At 35.2% G+C, this 14,133-nt stretch overlaps 1 protein-coding gene across 4 annotated transcripts in view; it reads right to left on the reverse strand.

The window, feature by feature from the left end:
• Positions 1-14,133, reverse strand: part of ATM (ATM serine/threonine kinase) — a 141,929-nt gene that overhangs the window by 39,495 nt on the left and 88,301 nt on the right. For all 4 annotated transcript variants that reach the window (XR_009009172.1, XM_007172986.2, XM_057552161.1 and 1 more), the window contains 6 exons: positions 8,978-9,065; positions 6,700-6,855; positions 3,108-3,195; positions 1,012-1,100; positions 810-912; positions 90-238 (listed from right to left, as the gene is read on the reverse strand). Coding sequence is in view for 3 of the 4 variants with exons in the window: in XM_007172986.2 (XP_007173048.2) it covers positions 90-238; positions 810-912; positions 1,012-1,100; positions 3,108-3,195; positions 6,700-6,855; positions 8,978-9,065 (673 nt within the window). In the remaining variant the exon portion in view is untranslated. The remainder of the gene's footprint in view (positions 1-89; positions 239-809; positions 913-1,011; positions 1,101-3,107; positions 3,196-6,699; positions 6,856-8,977; positions 9,066-14,133) is intronic.

Here is a 14,133-nt window from a genome sequence, read left to right on the forward strand (position 1 = left end):
ACTCCCACTACATTCACAGAGCAAGATAAAAACAGTTCATTATTCATAACTAGAGAAATGGCAATTAAAAATGTCTGAATTCTTCTTACTTGACAGAAATGCAGTGGTCCCACTGCATATTCCTCCACGCTACTTGGTAATGAAGTTCCTGTAGTTCAGCACACCACTCTTTATTTTCATGATCTAATCCCCTTAAATAGACGGAAAGAATATGGCAGAGTCCCAAATTCTGCAAGGCCTATGCAGGAGTTAAAAAAAAAAAAAAAAAAGGAATCATAAATAACAGAATACTAGAGAAACAAAAAACAGCAAACATAAAAAGTAACTTTTAAAATTTTAGTAGTTCACAACATCACTTAAAATGTCAAAATATTGTTTGTGTGTTCCCCCTAAAACACAAAGATAGAGCTCAAAGGGCTCTGATATTTGATAAAAGAATGGCTAAGGAATATTAGCCAGTAACAGAAATGATAACTTCTGGAACAAACTCTAGTACAAACTATGAGAAATAGTTTACATGAGATTTTCCATACAAAGGACTTAATTCACTACCGGCCACATAGTACACAGTCAAGAAATGTCTTCTCTGTTAGCTAAGAAGATTATGACCAACAAATCTACACTATCTTTCAGGTCAGTGACCTTTCCAATTTACCTGTGTATCCCTCTGAGTTTTAATCCCAGTGCCTGAAAAAGAACCTTCAGTCTTACCTCTACAGTTTATCTGGTTGTGTAAATATTCCACTGACATACTGAAATAATCTGAGCACTACACTAGTAGCGCTTTACCAAAGCAGAAAAAAAAGTACCTGAATTATTCCTGCCTGGCGAGTTGAGGAGGAGATTGCTGTCTCGAGGTCATATGTTACTAGGGCTTTCCCCCACATTGCTTCATGTTCATATGTTCGTAGTCTATAAGAAAAGAGTTTTTAAATGCTTTTGAGTTCTACATACATGTAACTTCTTTCATAACAGAATTACTATAGCATTATCTATAAAAAAGCAATTTACCTAGTAAGGGGTTGTAATATTTTCCCTCCACCACAACCGTAAAGACTATCTGGCTCTCCTATACTTCTGTAGATTTCTAAGAGCAGATCCTAAAAACATGGAAACAACAAAAATTGGAGGAGAAAACTATCAGTTTATGAATTCAGCAAATTTGAAATTATATCATTTCCATCATGTAACTCCCAACTCTACATGTTATGTTATAAAAGTAAAATATAATGATATTTAAATATATACTAAAGATACTGATCAGCAACACAACAAACTGATCCCAGACAACAGAATGACTGTGGACTACCAGAGAAGAATTGCTCATGATTTAGTGAATTAGATAAGAAATAAATCCCAACCTAACAGGCTTCTAACACATGCAAAAATAATCATAAAAACAAAAGCAAACAATCCTGTCAACAGCTAAAACTGTACATGGGAAAATGAAGTCCTACAAAGTCTGACTCTTGAAAACTGAATTTGGTAAAAATACAAGCTGTAAAGGTTTTCTCTGAGAGAAAATTCAAAGTTGCACTATGTTATAATTGGTAAAATGTGATATGGATAAAGAATTGGTTTGATGACTCAAAACTTTGTTATAAAATTTACTCAGGAAAGAATTGATTCTGCTTAAAATAATCTCAGCAAAATAAAAATGAAAATAGCAAACAAAACAGAAAGAAAAAAAGGAAAAAGAAAACAAAAATCAAAAAAAGAAAACAGAAAATTAGAAACTGCACTGCAGAGAAAATTGATCAAGAATTTAATTATCTTAATGGTATTTGCTCCAGGAAATACTTTCTAAACACAAATTGATATTGGCATAATTCTATTATGCTAATCAAACTGTTTCTATTCATAAACATGAAATAATCAAGCCCTCAGTGTTGGAACATTCAGTTCAGAAGCCTAGCACAGTGCCTGAAGCACAGGAGATACTCCAAAAACTCAGAAAAGAGGCTAAGACTATAAAGAAGCAAAAAAAGGAAAGAGAAAAATCAGGAGAATGGTATCAAAAAGGTAGATAGAACATATTTCAAGTAAGGCATGGTTGATGGTGTTAAGTGTTGATGAAACATTAAGGAAGAAGTTGAATGAAAGGTGACCACTAGACTTAGTAACATGAAGTTTATGAGTGACATTAGCAAGTGCTATTCAGTGGAGAGAGTAAAAGGAAGGAAATGGAGACAGGAAATACAGACAACTTTTTCACAAGGTTTGGCTGTGATGGAAAGGGAGAAAAAAAAGATGTCACCTTTAAGAGAACATAGGGAAAAGGGAAATGATTTTGTGTCCATTTGAAGGAGAATGTTTTTATTAAGAGTTTGAAAATTTGAATATGTTGAGAAGGAGCACGGCACAATAAAAAAAAATGTTCCCGAGAAAGAGTTGATGAAAAACAAAGCACAGAAGGAGAAACTTTCTCTGCTTTAACAAGAGGAAGATTACAATGGCAGCAGATGCAGGGAGATTTCTATGTTTGACAGTGGGATATGGTGGGACTTCCTATAATGTCCCCTATTTTGTCCAAGAAGCAGGAGGAGAGACAAACAAAAGACAGAGAAGAGAACATCAGAGGTTTAAGCAAACTGAAGAAGATGAAACTCATTTTAGAGGAATTAGGTGACCAAAGAAATTCAGTAAGAATGGGTCAATTTAAGAGTAAACATTAAAAAATGTACAGAAGAAGCAATCTGCCCTGAGATGTGACATACAATAAACAAGTAAACAAATAAAAATATAATTATAAATGTTAAGTGCTACAAAGAAAATGAACAGAGTACTGTAACAGAAAATACATGGTATAAGTTCGCCCTATGAGATAGGTGGCTTTACTTCCATCTTTCAGATAAAGGAACTCAAGGTTGGAAAGGTTAAGTAATTTGTGCAAGATTACACAACTAAGTGGTTGAGTCAGGGTTAGAACTCAAGTCTGTCTACTCCAAGGCCTAAGCCTCAAACCATGAATTTATGTATATGACAGTTCAAAAAGGTAACTTCAGTTTGAAAATCGAATGACAAATCAAATCTATATAGTCTTTATAACAAAATAATAGTCCAAAGTATAAAACAAATATTATCACTTATAATAAGGTAATATTTACCTGTAAACTTATTCCAGTTTCTTCCTTACTTTTTTCACTCAAACTGGAAATAGTTGTACTCTGGCTTCCTTCTTCAAACGTAAGACTTCTGTGTGTCACAAGAGCACCTCTTTTAACGGGAATATACTATTTTGAAGCTTGCTAATACATATACCATACACTTTGACAGAAAAAACTAACAAAGATTACAAATAAAATATAATGAACCATTTATACTTAAAAACAATACCAGTTAGGCCTAGAATAGAAAAGGAATTTGTTAGTATTAATTCTCTGAATGAGAATTACATTTTAATCACAGTCTCATTTATGGGAAGGCTATATGCCAAAATATGCTTATTTACAGAGCTTAAAAATAGAGCAGAAGCCCCTGAGTTCAATTCCTAAATGTTCTGTCAGTGGTTTTACCTGAAGTTTAACCTCATTAATAAACACAGGCACACAAATTAAGACCACACTTGAGACACCACTTAACACTTGATAATTTGGCAAAAATTAAGAAGTCTGATAATATTAAGTGTTAAAAAGGAAGTGGATCAGTAACACCCAAGGTAATAAAACTAATAAGTGATAGTCAGAATTAGAACTCAGATTTCTCTACTCCAAGGCCTCAGCTTTACGTATGCATATGATACTCAGTCCTACAACTAATTTCAATTCTAAAACCATGCCAGCTATAGTGTTTATGACAATAATAATCCAATGTATAAAATAAATACTATCATAAGTGATATTATCTCTATTATTTACCTATACTTATTTCAGTTTCTTCTTTACTTTCTTTACTCAAACTAGAAATAGTGGTAGTTTGAATCCCTTCTTCAAATGTAAAGTTTCCTACTGAGCCACTTCTTCATGAACTACATTTCTGAGTTGGTATAACCACTTTAAAAACCAATTGGCACTATCTTATAAGACTGAAAATTTGTATACCCTGCAACCCAATAATTCTACACCTATCATTAACAGGGGAATGGTTAAATGAATTGTGGCATATTCTCCCACTGGTATATTATGTGGCAGTGACAAATTAATGAACCACAGCAACACACAACATAGACAAATCTTACCAAAAAACTGAGGGAAAAAAACAAGTTGTAGGAAAGTACACATATAACTTCTTAGGAAGCTCAAAAATAAGGAAACTAAACTATATTTATGGGTTCCTACTCACATGAAAACAGTATCATCCAAACAAATGATCAACACAAAACACGAGATAACATTTACTTCTTGGAGGAGCACAGAGGGATGGGATAGAGGAGACCCATTGACAAAATGGCACTGACAACATTCTATTTTGCTTTATAACCTTTATATGTAAATATTACATATATTTTCCTTACTGGTAAGTTATGCAGAAAAAAGTTTTTAGAGGAGAAACTTGGAAAGTAGGAACAACAGTATTAGAGTCTATGATTTTGAGTCTAGAGCTATAATTCATCTAGGCAAAAAACAAGAGTTGCCAGGACTTCTGTCAGGCATTGCCTTAGGTATTAGGAATACTAAAATGCCTGAGGTGTGAACTACGACCGGTTGTCTAAATCCTGTTTGAAGGAGTTTTGACTTCTTTCTAAAAAAAATTATGGATACTAACTTTGAAGGCTCATACTTTCTCAGGAGCAAGTTAACAAATAAAACTCTGTATGTATTCCTGAATACCTAGTATAAGGCATTTTGCTATTAACTAACTTGAATAGAAAACCTAAGAGAGTAATTCATTTTTCTGACCTGACAGTGTTTGTAAACTGTTGATCTGTATTTTGCTTTTATACTTTTCCTGATCACTTTAGATTTATAAAAGTCTCAGTTCACCTGAGTCACTGAAGAAAATTAGCATTCCCTACCCTCTCTATACACCTTATGTCTGTTTGCCCTCCCCTTCCCATCAGGCATCTGAAAAAAAAAATCAAAATCAGACTGTCAAAGCAAACAGCAAGCCCCATTTGTCAAGCACTTTTCCCCTGAAGTTAACCAAAATAAAATCCAGGTACTCCTGCTTGTTAAACAAGCAATTTTGCAAAAATGTGCCACATTCTATATGATCACCTATCCTCAAATTAAAAGAGCTTTTATTTATACTCAAGTAAGAGCTCAGTTATTCACTCCTGATTAGTAAAAAATATTATTCTATGGAACCAAGATACCGAGGCACATTCAGATTAAAACTACTCCTCCTAAGTATGCAGGACTTTTGCCAAATTTTTAAGATCAAGAGTAGGCAAAAATCAATTTCTTACTCATTTCATACTTAAAGGACAACGTATCAATACTTGTCTTTGTACAAAGTCTAAGTGATCACAAACATATCACTTATACATTATACAAATGAGCTACATATTGTAGATTTTTAATTGTTTTCAATTGAAAAGTAGAAATTATAACAAACCAGAGAGTTAAGAAATATTTGAACTGGGCTCTGAATTCCGGTTCCCAGTTTTCCACAGTCCAAAAACCATACTGCTTCTAGCTTAATGACAATCCAAAGTAGAAATTATAAGTAGCAAGCATAAGAAATGCATCAATGTAACACCTCTTTGCTAATTCTGTAATATGAGCGATTTTGTCATGGAAAAGTGAGGATAACTATAAAAATAAACACTAAGCTATTTGAAATAACAAAGATTTGAGGAGGGCAGTTGGGACAATAAACTGTGTATTTTTTACTCTTCGACTTTCCTGGCTGTTTTTTGCTTTTCCCTATTATCTAGGATACTTGTTAGACTTTTTTTTTTTTTTTTTTTTTGTTTGTTTGTTTTTTTTTTTAATGAGGATCTTGAATCAGATGCGTATGTTTGATTGATTGATTGATTGATTTTGGCTGTGTTGGGTCTTCGTTTCTGTGCGAGGGCTTTCTCCAGTTGTGGCAAGCGGGGGCCACTCTTCATCGCGATGCGCGGGCCTCTCTTGTTGCGGAGCACAGGCTCCAGACGCGCAGGCTCAGCAGTTGTGGCTCACGGGCCCAGCCGCTCTGCGGCATGTGGGATCTTCCCAGGCCAGGGCTCGAACCCGTGTCCCCTGCATTAGCAGGCAGATTCTCAACCACTGCGCCACCAGGGAAGCCCACTTGTTAGACTTTTATGAGAGTTCTAACTCAGAGGAAAAGCAAATTAAAGTAGTAGAAATACAAGGTAGATAAAATAATGAAAGTGATTTAATCACAGAAAGCAATCAGTTACATTACTTCTAGTCAATAAGTAAAATGGATCTTCAATAAACTGAGGGAATAGTGGTAAACAATTTAATTGAAATTAGGGAATCAACCATTTGAAAAATAATTATTGATCACTTATATTAAGTTCTCAATGCTAGTTACTATGGGGAATACAGAGGAAAATAAGGATGATCTCTGTCCCCCAGGAGCTTGCTATGTGTATAATTTTTATAATTCTTAAGTAATAAACATCTCTATTTCAGAGAATTGCTTATTTCTTTAAAAATTTTTTATTATCATTTCTCTTTAAAAGGTAGACAACGTCTATCTAAAATATCTTTTAAATGGGAGTGACAGTAAAACAAATGTTTAATATATATCTTTAATGAAACAATGTCAACACCAATTTTACAAACAATAACTTCCAAATTCCATTACCTTTTCTCTTGATCGTCCATGTTCTTCTTATCTGCATAGATTTCTACATAGAGCAATGCTGTAAAATGAGCAGCACAAGACTGAGCTACCTTGGCAACCTCTAGATAATTCAATTCCAGCCAGAAAGCATCATCAAAAACTGTTCCTGAAGAAGGTCTAAAGAAAAAAATTTAAATATCTAGTCATGTCCATTTCTTTAACTTAAATGTCAAAAGAAAAGTATGTTGATATAGAATCCAATGGTAGCAAGTGCTAGTGCTAGTTAAAAAGAAAATTACATTTAAATAACCAAAAACAACATACCTCCAATATATAACTATGAACATCTAAGATAACATTGCTCAAGAGCTCCATCACTCTTTTTGGATCACACACCTCTTAGAAATTCTGATGAAAGCTATGGACCATCATCCCACACAAATTTGGGGTTCATATACGCCCTCCACTGAGGGATCCATCAACCACAGGCTAAGAATAGGCTATACAGAATAACTAATAACACATACACGAGTGTTTTTAAATGGCCAATTCAATGAAAATATTGTTTCTTCTAAGACACATTTACATGTCTTTCCTATTGCAGTTAATTTTCTTCTTAGTTGCCTAAGTTGAGGTTATTTAAAAAAAATCTCCCACCGTGATAACAGTAGGCCATAACTGGAAAGAACCATGATATTATCTTTTTCAAAACAAACATTATAGAGATGTGACATAGTAGTGGTTAAGAGCATTGGTATTAGCGTAGGATACTCTAGCTAGGTTCAAATCCAGCTGGTTCACCTACTACAAGCTGTATGAATTTTGGCAACTTAACTTCTTAAGGCTCAATTTCTTTATTTGTAAAACGCAGAAACAATATATACCTCAGAGAATAGTTGTAATGAGTAAACAATGCTTACAAAGCTGGTGAATAAAGTGCCTATCACATAGCCAAGACTTAACTGTAGCTGTTCTGAGAAACGTGAACCTGAACTCAGGTCCTTACCCTTTATTCTATGTCCCAGTCATATTCTCTCAAGGAATCTTCTTCAAGGTCGTATTCGGAATAAAAACTTAATGTTGAGAAACGTTATCTTCTCCAAGGCCAACTAATGTCAATACCATTCTAACTCAATGGTAAATAAAAAATGAATGATTCAGAGGTGAAACTGCCTCCCAACACTGAGAAAAGACATGTTTCCAGCTATAGTTAAAGCTTCTTATGGGCTTTCTCACAAGAGGATTCAATACAAAACAATATGGTGAATCAGTAACTTTCTAACCAGAAACACAAACCCTGAAAGGCCTAACACTTCTTTTTCTAAGAGTGGGATGGAAAGGAATGAGGGGGATATAGAGGAGTTAATTTTTAAGATGTAAATGGATTTAGGTTAAATAATTTTTCAGTTTTCCCCTACCATTCCCTCCCATTTTTATCAACCACTGCCACTACCACCAAACAAACTAATGAGACATCAATGACTACCTATTCAAGTTATAGACCTACTACATTATTTCTTCAAAGCTCTGGTCAACTCTGGAGCAGTACAGATCAGTCAGACCATCCTCTCTAGCAATTCCTGCACTCACTGTTAAAAATCTCAAGAGAAATAATAGGAACAAAAATACTATATTATAAAGCAATCGAGAAAATAAACACTGCTATAGCACAGCATCACTATACAGAACCACAGATTTTGAAGACCATGGTACACAGTAAAGAAACTTATGTTTCATAATAAAGATACATGCAGGAGCTTTTTACATAACTCTAGCTACTTCTGAGACAAAGTGTAAAGAGAAATGTTAAAAGAGGAGTAATGCAACTAAAAGTAACCTGGAAAATCACTTACTCCTTTCCTTCACTGTAAATGAAATAAACTAAAGCCCCCAACGACTGAATGATTTAGCAAAGATAACACTGTTACTATTACAGTTGGGGCTCAGAGTTCCTACAGTATTCAATATCTTGTAAGTTATTTTGTAATAACCCATAATAGAAAATAATCTGAAAAAAAATACATATATATAACTGAATCACTTTGCTGAACACCTGAAACTAACACAATATTGTAAATCAACTATACTTCAATTAAAAAAAAAAGAATTCAGAGTTCCTGACATTGATTTCACCAAAGTGCCACCCTAAATATGGATTATTACAAGGAGATATAAGCATCACACATATTAAATACAGCAACTTGCAGTAGCATTACCTCAAAGAATCATGTTAAAATTCAGCCAGCCAAAACAAGTTACACTTCTAAATCCCCAACTCAAGAACCAATAGTTACATTACCTCTCTTGTCTCCTCATGTAGTCCACAACAGCAAGCATTGTTCTTTGTGATTTTTTATCCAAATGGCATCGGAAAAAGTGCTCTGACTCTGACAAACAAAGATATATATGTCCTCTCAGTCCCAGGCAGACTTGCTTAAGCACTTTCTCCCTTTTGCTTGTGTATCTGTCTTCCCCTACACTATAAGGTTCTGGCACAAAATTGGTTTTCAAATAAATGGAATTTAATGGCATTTCTTTTTCTTTTAAAAGAAACTACTGAGCTTTAAAAAACTGAGAATTTAATAGTAATTTACATTTTATTTCTTAAGAGGACTAATTCATTGATTCAAAAACTATTTACCTAGGATTTTTCAATGTACTAAGAGCTCAATATACAACCATATAACAAAGACTATTTGTGACCACACAGAACTCACCAACTAGCCTAAGAAACTTTTTTTTTTATTGGAGTATAACTGCTTTGCAATGTTGTGTTAGTTTCTGCTGTACAACAAAGGGAATCAGCTATATGTATACGTATATCCCCTCCCTCTTGGACCTCCTGCAGAAACTCCCCCAACCCACCCATCTAGGTCATCACAGAGTACCGAGCTGAGCTCCCTGTGCTATACAGTAGGTTCCCACTAGCTATCTATTTTACACATGGTGGTGTATATATGTCAGTCCTAATCTCCGAATTCATCCCACCCTCCCCCCTTCCCCATCTGTGTCCATTCTCTACGTCTGTGTCTCTATTCCTGCCCTACAAATAGGTCCATTTGTACCATTTTGCTAGATTCCACATATATGCATTAATACACAGTATCTGTTTTTCTCTTTCTGACTTACTTCACTCTATATGACAGACTCTAGGTCCATCCACATATCTACAAATGACCCAATTTGTTTCCTTTTTATGGCTGAGTAATATCCCATTGTATATATGTACCACATCTTTATCCACTCATCTGTCGATGGACATTCATGCTGCTTCCATGTCCTGGCTATTATAAATAGTGTTGCAATGAACATTGGGGTACATGTGTCTTTTTGAATTATAGTTTTCTCAAGGTATATGCCCAGTAGTGGGATTGCTGGGTCATATGTTAGTTCTATTTTTAGTTTTTTAAGGAACCTCCATATTGTTCTCCACAGTGGCTGTATCAATTTACATTCCTACCAACAAGGCAAGAGGGTTCCCTTTTCTCCACACCCTCTTCAAGATTTACTGTTTGTAGATTTTGTGATGATGGCCATTCTGACCAATGTGAGGTGATATACCTCATTGTAGTGTTGATTTGCATTTCTCTAATAATTAGTGATGCTGAGCATCTTTTCACGTACCTCTTGACCATCTGTATGTCTTCTTTGGAGAAATGTCTATTTAGGTTTTCTGCCCATTTTTTGATTGGGTTGTTTACTGTTTTGATATTGAGCTGCCTGAGCTGCTTGTATATTTCGGAGGTTAATCCTTTGTCAGTTGCTTCATTTGCAAATATTTTCTCCCATTCTCAGTGTTGTCTTTTTCACTTGTTTATGGTTTCCTTTCCTGTGCAAAACTTTTAACTTTAGTTCCCATTTGTTTATATTTTCATTACTCTAGGAGGTGGGTCAAAAGAGATATTGCTGTGATTTATGTCAAAGAGTGTTTTTCCTATGTTTTCCTCTAAGACTTTTATAGTGTCTAGTCTTACGTTTAGGTCTTTAACCCATTTTGAGTTTATTTTTGTGTATAGTGTCAGGGAGTATTCTAATTTCATTCTTTTACATGTAGCTGTACAGTTTTCTAAGCATCATTTATTGAAGAGACTGTCTTTTCTCCATTGTATATTCTTGCCTCCTTTGTCGTAGATTAGGTGACCATAGGTGCGTGGGTTTATCTCTGGGCTTTCTACCCTGTACCATTGATCTATATTTCTGTTTTTGTGCCAGTACCATACTGTCTTGATTACTGTAGCTTTGTAGTATAGTCTGAAGCCAGGGAGCATGATTCCTCCAGCTCTGTCTTTCTTACTCAAGAGTGCTCTGGCTAGGGACTTCCCTGGTGGCCCAATGGCAAAGAATCCACCTTCCAATGCAGTGGATGTGGGTTCGATCCCTGGTTAGGAGAACTGGGATCCCACATGCAGCAGGGCAACTAAGCCCCATGCCACAAACTACAGAGCTCACGTGCTCTGGAGCCTGCGCACCACAACTACAGAGCCCACGTGCCCTGGAGCCCGAGTGCCTCAACAAGAGAGAGAGAGAGAAAAAAAAACAAGATTGCTTTGGTTATTCATGGTCTTTTGTGTTTCCATACAAATCAATTGCAAAACTTTTTGTTCTAATTCTGTGGAAAATGCCATTGGTAATTTGATAGGGATTGCATTGAACCTACAGATTGCTTTGGGTAGTATAATCATTTTCATAATATTGATTCTTCCAATCCAAGAGCATGGTATATGTCTTCATCTGTTTGTGTCATCTTTGATTTCTTTCATCAGTGTTTTATTGTTTTCTGAGTACAGATCTTTTGCCTCCTTAGGTAGGTTTATTCCTAAGTATTTTATTATTTTTGTTGCAATGGTAAAAGGGATTGTTGTCTTCATTTCTCTTTCTGAACTTTTGTTGTTAGTGTATATGAATTCAAGAGATTTCTGTGTATTAACTTTATATCCTGCAACTTAACCAAATTCATTGATTAGCTCTAGTAGTTTTCTGATAGCATCTTCAGGATTTTCTATGCATAGTATCATGTCATTTGCAAACAGTGACAGTTTTACTTATTCTTTTAAAATTTGTGTTCCTGTTACTTCTTTTTCTTCTCTGATTGCCGTGGCTAAGACTTCCAATATTATGTGGAATAACACAGGTGAGAGTGGACATACTTGCCTTGTTCCTGACCTCAGAGGAAATGCTTTCAGTTTTTCACCATTGAGCTTGATGTTTGCTGTGGGTTTGTCATATGTGCCCTTTATTATGTTGAGGTAGGTTCCCTCTCTGCCAACTTTCTAGAGTTTTAATCAAAAATGGGTATTGAATTTTGTCAAATTCTTTTTCTGCATCTATTGAGATGATCATATGATTTTTATTCTTTAATTTGTTAATATGGTGTATCACACTGATTGATTTGTGTATATTGAAGACACCTTGCATCCCTGGGGGAAATCCCACTTGATCATGGGGTATAATACTTTAAATGTGCTATTGGATTCTGTTTGCTACTATTTTGTTCAGGATTTCTGCGTCTATGTTCATCAGTGATATTGGCCTTTAATTTTCTTTTCATGTGATATCTTTGTCTGCTTTTGGTATCAGGGTGATGGTGGCCTTGTAGAATGAGTTTGGGAGTGTTCCTCCCTCTGCAATTTTTTGGAAGATTTTGAGAAGTACAAGTGTTAGCTTCCTCTAAATGTTTGATAGAATTCACCTGTGAGGCCATCTGGTCTTGGACTTTTGTTTGTTGGAAGGTTTTAATTAGTTTCAATTTCATTACTTGTGATTGGTCTGTTTATATTTTCTATTTCTTCCTGGTTCAGTCTTGGAAGCTCATACCTTCCTAAGAATTTGTCCATTTCTCCCAGGTTGTCCATTTTATTGGCATACAGTTGCTTGTAGTAGTCACTTATGATCCTTTGTATATCTGCATTGTCACTTGTAATTTCTCCTTTTTCATTTCTAATTTTATTAATTTGAATCCTCTCCCTTTTTTTCTTGATGGATCTAGCTAAAGGTTTATCAATTTTGTTTATCTTCTCAAAGAACCAACTTCTGGTTTTATTGATTTTTGCTACTGTTTTCTTCGTTTCTATGTCATTTATTTCTGCTCTTATCTTTCTTTCCTTCTTTCCTTTCTTACCTTCTTTCTTTCTTTTGGCTGGGCAGGCTCTTCATTGCAGCATGTGTGCTTAGTTGCCATATGTGGGATCTTAGTTCCCCAACCAGGGACTGAACCTGGGCCCCCCACATTGGGAGCACGGAGTCTTAAGCACTGGATGACCAGGGAAGTCCCATCTGCTCTGATCTTTATGATTTCTTTCTGTCTATGAACTTTGGGTTTTTTTGGTTCTTCTTTCTCTAGTTGCTTTAGGTATAAGGTTACATTGTTTGAGATTTTTCTTGTTTCTTGAGGTGAGATTGAATTGCTATAAACTTCCCTCTTAGAATTGCTTTTGCTGCATCCCATAGGTTTTGGGTTCTCATGTTTTTGTTGTCATTTGTTTCTATGTGTTTTTTGATTTCCTCTTTGATTTCTTCAGTGTTCTCTTGGTTATTTAGTGGCGAACTGTTTAGCCTCCATGTGTTTGTGTTTTTTACAGTTTTTTTTCCTATAATTGATTTCTAATCTCAGCGTTGTGGTCGGAAAAGATGCTTGATATGATTTCAGTTTTCTTAAATTTACTGAGGCTTGATTTGTGACCCAAGATGTGATCTATCCTGGAGAATGTTCGTGTGCACTTGAGAAGACACTGTAATCTGCTGTTTTCAGATGGAGTGTCCTATAAATATTAAACCTATCTGGTCTATTGTGTCATTTAAAGCTTGTGTTTCTTTCTTTATTTTCTGTCCGGATGATCTGTCCATTGGGGTAAGTGGGGTATTAAAGTCCCCCACTATTTCTGTGTTCCTGTCGATTTCCCCTTTTAAGGCTGTTAGCATTTGCCTTATGTATTGAGGTGCTCCTATGTTGGGTGCATAACTATTTATAATTGTTATATTCTCTTCTTGGATTGATCCCTTGATCATTATGTAGTGACCTTCCTTGCCTCTTGTAACAGTCTTTATTTTAAAGATTTTAGACTTTTTAAATCTGATATGAGTATTGCTACTCCAGCTTTCTTTTGATTTCCATTTGCATGGAATATCTTTTTCCATCCCCTCACTTTCAGTCTGTATGTGTCCCTAGGTCTGAAGTGGGTCTCTGGTAGACAGCATATATATGGGTCTTGTTTTTTATCCATTCAGCCAGTCTGTGTCTTTTCGTTGGAGCATTTAATCCATTTACATTCAAAGTAATTATCAATATGTATGTTCCTATTACCATTTTCTTAATTGTTTTGGGTTTGTTTATGTGGGTCTTTTTCTTCTCCTGTGTTTCCCACTTAGAAAAGTTCCTTTAGCATTTGTTGTAAAGCTGGTTTGGTGGTGCTGAATTCTCTTAGCTTTTGCTTGTCTGTAAAGCTTTGGATTTCTCCA

The sequence above is a fragment of the Balaenoptera acutorostrata genome, chromosome 9, assembly GCF_949987535.1.
Source record: "Balaenoptera acutorostrata chromosome 9, mBalAcu1.1, whole genome shotgun sequence".
Lineage (NCBI taxonomy): Eukaryota > Metazoa > Chordata > Mammalia > Artiodactyla > Balaenopteridae > Balaenoptera > Balaenoptera acutorostrata.